General features: G+C 34.0%; 1 protein-coding gene across 1 annotated transcript; it reads right to left on the bottom strand.

Moving 5' to 3' along the window:
- Positions 1–4,257: 4,257 nt before the first annotated feature.
- Positions 4,258–7,449, bottom strand: LOC127874329 (tripartite motif-containing protein 2-like). The gene is made up of 2 exons (XM_052418576.1): positions 7,347–7,449; positions 4,258–6,024 (listed from the first exon to the last, which is right to left on the bottom strand). The coding sequence occupies exon 2, from the start codon at positions 5,995–5,997 to the stop codon at positions 4,915–4,917; it is 1,083 nt and encodes a 360-aa protein (XP_052274536.1). The 5' UTR covers positions 5,998–6,024; positions 7,347–7,449; the 3' UTR covers positions 4,258–4,914.
- Positions 7,450–8,106: the final 657 nt, after the last annotated feature.

Raw genomic sequence — 8,106 nt, 5'->3', positions numbered from 1 at the left:
AAATACTGCGATATATAATGTAAGTAAGAGATACATGGTAATGCAATACACGTCACAAGGTCGAATGGTGGTTAAGACCTTGAGTATGTCATATAACCCCTGCGTTATCATCTTACTAGACTCACAAATGTTGAGACACATTATGAATAAAAGATGAACTTAAATATATAATGTTGTTGTTTTTTTTTTACAGATTTTCTTATGATATTTTATTATAGGGCAAACCGGACTACCCAATTCAAATTCCATCTCTAAGGTGACTAACAAACAAACTCACATGCGAAGGTAACTGCAACCGAAAACGGATTGAAAGAGGATTGAATAAACCCGTACGCCCTATTTTGTGCAATGTGTGAATAGGTAACAAACATTATTATGTACTCCTAAAAGCAATCGACATGTTTAAAGCGTTCCGGATGTTCATATTCATTCGGTGTTGCAGTACGTTAGTTTTCTATTTCTCCGTCTATTATTCTCTCCCTGTATTTGTTCGTCCATAAAAACTAAAAATGCTCGAAACAAAACAACAACGAGGATTATATAACTCAGTATAGTAACGAGGAATGATGACAATATAATGCACTAACTTCATCATTCTTTTGATGCCAATCGTATGGCGAATAATCGTTAAGTATAATAAAACATAATACTGCAATACATCGACATAAAACAATGCATAAATATAAAACTAGTAATATTGGTACCGGAATAGCAACGTACAAAGTCCTTACCAGTGGTCAACCGTATGCTGAATATTTAAAACAACACGTTATTATGCTTTGGAAAAGGTATTTAAGAAATTATAATTGAACGCCCGCAATGTCCATTTAAAGAGACATAAAGGATTAACCACTCGTTTATGGATAAATATTTTCAAAGATAAGTTACTTCTGTGATGTAGCAAAACCATGGGACTTAACCAAAACGGATAATATGTGTCTTGTTCTGATAAAACTGGGCATAATGGTAATGCGTAAAGTGTCATCCCAGATTAGCCTGTGCAGTCCGCACAGGCTAATCAGGGACGACACTTTCCGCTTAAACTAGATTTTCGGTAAAAAGGGACTTCCTTTAAACGAAAAATACCACTTAAGCGGAAAGTGTCGTCCCTGATTAGCCTGTGCGGACTGCACAGGCTAATCTGGGACGACACTTAACGCACATGCATTTTGCTAATTTTACACATACAAACAAACTAAGTGCGTAGCCGGATACTGGAAAAAACAACAACGGATAATACACATTGCATCATGCATAACGATATCAGTATTCCAAACCAAGATGGCAACAAAACACATCACTATGTCAAATAATGTTTTCTACGGCATTTATGGTATATTAGCTAATACTATTCTTAAAAATTCGAAAGAAAATAGAAGATGTTAGGTAAAAACAGGAATATCTCTAAGTCATGAAATGGGGAATCAACCTTGCTTATTTTGTCACTGGCGAAAAACAACAGCTTTTACTACTACTTTCCAATATTGTTATAGTCGGTGATATCCATAATAAAGTCGCTGGCAATAACATGCCATTGCGGATACGTCAGGAATTTGTAATTCAAAATGGTCACAAATTTACTTCGAGTGCTTCGGATAAAAGGCGAAACCATAAATACCGGATCCGGATAAATAATGATAGTATTGGTTAGAATAATATACAACACAATTGACAGATATTAAGTTTGATGCCTTTTTTCACTTAATGTTTAACACAAAAAATATGACTGCCATGTCTGCAAATGTTATCTGCAAGTCCGTAGTGAACACATGCATAGGAAGAATCAATTCGAATTGTTTTGCTGAAATCGGCCACTTCACCAATGAACTACTGTCAACTAACAGAAACATATTGACACGTATACGATAATTGTATTTGCTCCGTTCTTTTATGGTTGATCATTTTAACAGTTTTGTATTGATGAATTGCATAGCTGAAATGTAATGCCCATGAACATGTCATTCATAAACACCTTTCAATAAACGATTAACTAAGCTATTCTCTTGTTCTTTAAGCTTTATAGTGCTGATTCGTTGTCATGCGGGTTGGGGACGGGATGTAAACCGCTATCACCATCAAACGCCGCCTGGATCCCAAAAACTTGAAAGCAGGATTGGCACACTGTTTCTTATTTACCCATTACCCTCCCTTTAACCACACTAAAACATTGCCATGCTATATAGAGAGCATTACTCGTTACCGCCTGATAGTTTTGTAATACATACCAGGCGAGGTTTTGAATAAAATTAATTGTAAGGATTGCCGAGCCGTTATTTAATTCGTGCATTTTTAGTGGGAATGAACATGATTTTGGTCGTTTGACGTGTTAATAATGACGTAAAGAGCACTTGCGCATGTCGCATAGTCCTTGGAACACAATAACAAACACAATTCCATTTCAAATTGCATTGCGATTTGTTTTGCTGATTAAACTCTAACACAACGTTCTCCAATGTCCGTAATATTACGAACAACAAGTTATTAGCGGCAGCCTAACGGCCCCGCGACAACACGTAAGTGTGACCTATCTAAGCGATTGTCTAACGCATACTACTTTACATACTGAAGTGAATATATAAATATCCAGTGAAAAACTTAATGGTGACGTGTGCAATTCCCAACAGGAACGTGTTCAAAGTCACGTGTCCAAATGTAACGACGTTATATGATGCATACAACGGACGTTAGCCTGTCATTTACATGAAAAAATACAACAATTCAAGGCTGCATGTTACCCGGGACATGACTACTTAGAGAAATGAGCAATCGGCAATAACTTGGTGCATTCTCCGTCTAGTTTGCGGTTAATAAATGATGTATAATTGTTAAACCATTTAGGTATATAAGATGTTGAACTTGATGCAAAACAAACATAAAATAATATTATCCTTAGTATCTATCTTATGCACTATGTGACACGCTTAATATTTGTAACACAATTTTTTTCTGTTGTTGCTTTTTGTTTCTAAACAAAAGATGTTTTTATACATCTTGGCATCAACTTGTTTTGTTGCATCTGATTCTGTTTTAATAAAAATATATTTGATTCCGAGTAATGTGACCTACCTCCTAACATTGATTTATATAACAACTTCCTGTTCAACTGATAAACAAAATTATCAGTAAGTGTTATATCAGGTAGATATCAATGCATTGGTATGATAAATAACAATTTTGTTACAGTTAATTGTTTATACAATACACAATTGTCCATGAATATACAGCATATAAATGTTATGTATATGACAAACGAGTGGTCAAGTGACATTACACCACAATCACATTGTATACAAATATAGTACATTTTCATGTACAAACAAAATATAAGCTAGAGGTATATCCTTGTTACATGTATCATGATACATCTGCATAAAATGGATGTACGAATATGTTGTAATTATCTTAGAGTCACAATAGTAAAGATTAAACATGTTTCGTAGTTTAAAAGCTTTGTTCACATATCATGCACGGTTGTATATATTTCGATTTCACAAGTAAGAGCAATCAGATATGGATATGAAATTTATAAAAATCACAAAAGGTCTTGCAATGAAAGTTTATTATAATGATTTAAAAGCATGTCCTATCTCAAATTGACACACAGTTGATGTAACAAGAGGCCGTATAATGTGTACGATATGGTGTAAGTATGGAAACGCGTAGGTGCTAAGCGAGCTACATGTAATATGATTAAATAAGCTATGGTAACGCAAATAGTATTACGTAATGTGATTTTATTTATACTGAAACGCAACAGAAAATTATCCTTTATCAATAAATAGGGAGGAAGCTTTGTACAAAAAAATCCAATCAAGAGAAATACAAATGTGAGCATATGACTAGCGCGATTGTAAACTATGGCAGTATGTTCATATCAAAACGGAAGGTTACAAACAACATTATTTATCTCCCGGAGTATTTGTTATCATCAGTTACATTAAAAATATGCTCCCTTAAGGAACTCAATAAAATGACGAGGACAAATATAACGAGAAGACTTTAATTGATACCATAACACGTATGAGTTTATCTAAATTTATAAAATATAACGTTAACCGCCCGTTTTGTGTTTCATGGAGCGATGCGTCATTTTACGGATCAAATTCAGCTGTAAAATCGTTCTTGTATAGTAAAAATTTAAGCAAAATCACTGCTTACGCCTTGTAATAATAGTCATTTAATTAATTGTACATACGACTGAGTAAATTTTTTGTTCGGTAAATACTGAAATTGAAATCAATAATTAATAGTTGATACTAACATTTCATTTTTATTTATTTTTTGGAAAGAACAATAGTATTAATAAAGTACACATGATAAACTGATAATCAAAAAACATCAAGAACATAAAGAGGAAATTATTTTTATAATTTTAATAGCATTATACATATTATTATTGTTGTGATCATTGTATCATTATGAGTGCTGGAGGATATACATTAAGGGTCGGGCGAATGGACACTATTATTTAGCTTATCTTGGCTAACGAGTAACTCTTATTAAAACTATTTACATAATCCGTTTGGATATAAATCCCTTTCACAGACATAATTCTTTGATTAAATTAACAACACAAAACATCATAAAACGTACTGTATGCTAATTGAAAAGCCTATTTAATGGAATAATGTCAAACAGATTATACTTCTCTTACGTTTAATCTTAATGAATACACAACAAAAGGATGCGTTTGAATATCACAGTTACAAGTAATGAAAACTTAATGAACATGTAAGCAGAAGTTAAGTAATTTTTGTAATACGTCTTTATCAATTTTGATCTTTATATGTCCTGAACATTTAAATAAATGGTATCAACACCGCAAACAATGATTCTTGATCGATTTCTGCGTCAATGTCTCTATCTGAACTTTGTTGAAACCTCACTTACAGTCCGAACCATAATGATGATGGTTCAAACACTATTTCTGCGTCGTAGATGTTCAGTCTTCAAATGAATTTCTCCAAGTATATCAGTGCCTAGTTTGGCCAATGTCGTCATTGCGTCGATGCCAACATGCCGCATCTCGAGGACCCGTACGCCTTCTATTGCCGAAGAAACGGCCCGTTCAAGATACACTATCTCCTGAATGAAGATTGTCAGGGAGATGAATTGGTGAGCAGAATTCCTCATATCTTCAATGGTCATCAGTTCGGTAATTTTAATTTTAAGAATCTGCTGCAAACTTTTTAGTTCATCCACTTTATGTTGTTGCCGCTGTGTAATCGCCATAAACTCTTGCGGATTTATTTTTATCGCTAAATCGGAAATGAGCTTGTGGAACCTCTTCTTAAGATCGTCAAGTTTCGGTTTGAACTCACTGAATTCCGCTCGTGTTTCGTCTAGATTTTTTTCCATTTCATATGTCGCGCTTTCCAACATTGTCGCTATCTCCGCCATCTTATTTACGTGTGACAATCTCATCGCGTCGATATTTTCCTTTTGCACGAGTTTCGCAATCGGAATGACCGGGCAAACTTTTGAATGTCTGCTTCGACAAGTAAAACACATAAGCGCCGAATGGGTTTTGCAATAAAATTGAAGCTCCGCATTTCCGTGAGCGCGACATCGAACAAGGTCTCTTAAATTCTTTCGAACGTCATCCTCTAAAGTTTCATCATTGTTTTCGACAGAAGCAACAGTCCTTTCAGGCAACGTAACAGACAATGGAACATCGTCATCTTTGACACGTATTATATCTAGCAACTGCAACAGTGCATAGTTTGTTTTCATGTCTCGCGCCCACTCTGTTGGGGGTATTCTGTTATCGGACGGTCGTACTCTGTTGCGACAAACTGGGCACTGTATGTGTTTGAGTCTGTTTTCGTTGTGCGCCCGAGTGATGATTTCCTGAATGCATTCTTCGCAAAAGGTATGCCCACACTCGAGGTCTTTAGGATTGGTGAATGTTTCCATACAAATAGAACATTCAAGGTTTTTGAGTATAAGAGATGCTCCCAACACCGATTCGCGCTGGCTTCTACTCCCCGTCGCCATTATAACGAGTCTTTCCCTGGGTATGGTCTATACGCAAGATAAAAAGAGATTGCAGTCGTAGAATGTTTGTAAACGCCGTCCTACGTAAATGATTAGACGTGCAAATGAATTAAAAAAAAGGACTATGTGTGTTTTAACATAAAACAACACATATGCGTTGTATTATTAAAATCCAATTATGTTTTATTTTTCACGTTCAAGAATGATTATAGGAGGGCTAACCGTTAAACGTGTCTGAGAAACAAAACAAATCGAGGAAATGTAGAGCATGTTCTATTAATTTTTATCAAAATTTATTTAATGCTTTCCTTTTGTTTAGAGTAAAATATCAGCGATTTAAAATGGGTTATTATAACAATATGTTTTGTTATTTTTACTACTTCCCGAATAATACAGTAAATGAAACGGATCGCGAATGATGCCGAAAGCCTTTGTGTTGACGTCATGACAAAATTAGCCTCTCCAAAGGAAATGTATATTGTATTTGTTCATTAATTTTCATATTTACCATTTATTACCTGTTTAATCCACTTGAGATAACAAAAACCCATATCCACTCGTAGCTATGCCACTAGTGAACATATGACCTGATCACGAATGAATTAGAATTGATAATCTAATGAAATAAACCATTATCAAGTGAAAATATTTGGATTAAAAAATCGTAGACTTCTAAAATTGTACGTCATTATAACATATTAACCAGGTTGCGATCCAAGTTTGTCACATGTAGCCATTATTATCAAAAGCCTTTTGGTAAAGCTTTTGTGTTGCTTTTGTGTTCCATGCATTCTTATCCGCGCCATGTTTTTGTAGTGTGCATTGTATAAATAGTCTGTGAAAAACTCTGGTCTTAGTGTAAGTTTTGGGGCTCCATAAAACTGGTTAAAACCCACAATGTTTCAAAATGACCGTTATAAGGCGATGACCACATATTCGTTCCTTGTCATAAAAAAGGACCGCATATCATTATGTGGTTTCGCTCAAGCTAGGGAAGCTTAAGTTCCAATTTTTGATTTTTGTAAACAGCTAAAATCAAGTTTTTTTTACGTATGTGTTTATAAAAAGTATAAATTATAAAGCACAATATAAACGCGTAAAGATGTCATCAATCATCTTTATATGTATTTCCAAGACGTTTACAAGAAATTCAGAGACACACATATAATAACTATATTTTAACAAAAACACACAACACTAACAGGATGATGGCAGCTGTTGAATAAAGTAGAAATAATTCTACATCAAAGTTTGATAATAGGAGTTCGTTTTATTTTAAATATTTAAATTTCATTCTTTATAAACAAATACATTGAAATATTAAATGAACATAGTATAGTTTTACTAACCTGAATTCACTTTTCAAATATCCAAGTAGAAAAGTTGATTTGATCAACGATGATAACATATATGTATTCAGTACGTATAAATATACAATTGTGTTCACTATTCAGTACGTATAAATAATTGTGTTCACGCTGTAACTGATAATGAAGATGTCACCGCGTTGCATAAAAGGCCAAACAATCAAACTGTGGTAGGAGGTTAAACATTGTTATATATAAGAAAGATACACTGTCAAAACAAATTTCATCCATGGATAATGTATATACTAATTACTAATACATTAATGTAAGCAGAATAATATAATCCAATATGAATACATACAGATGGTAATGCAAAATGTATTGAAAACAATCGTTTTTCTTACACCAAAGCTTTGCAACTCATAATTGCAAGCGTCTAATTGTCGATTAGTTTCAGTTCATAATCCTTAACATGGGCCTAAATACAAATTTTGTGTGTCCACTAAAGCAATTCAATTGATCCTATTTTATGTGTCGACCCCAAACATTTTAATTTTCAAGGTTGACAATGTTTGCTGCATTCCTGTATAATCACTCGCGTAATGTTCAAATACAATTTATTGTTTATATATATTTATATATGAACAGAGAATTTTGAGACGTCTGGCATGTAAATTCCTTATTCCAGTAGTGAATTGCAAAAAAGCAGACCTTCCTATATAATTGTTTGGCGATGTGGAAGCAAACATTTGTTTTCGCCTAAAAACTAATTGGGTATGCATGTCAACTGATAGCTGTTCAA

Source organism: Dreissena polymorpha, chromosome 3, assembly GCF_020536995.1.
Source record: "Dreissena polymorpha isolate Duluth1 chromosome 3, UMN_Dpol_1.0, whole genome shotgun sequence".
NCBI classification, from domain to species: Eukaryota; Metazoa; Mollusca; class Bivalvia; order Myida; family Dreissenidae; genus Dreissena; species Dreissena polymorpha.
The sequence above is the reverse complement of the archived record's forward strand: the minus strand, read 5'-3'. Positions and strand labels throughout refer to the sequence as shown.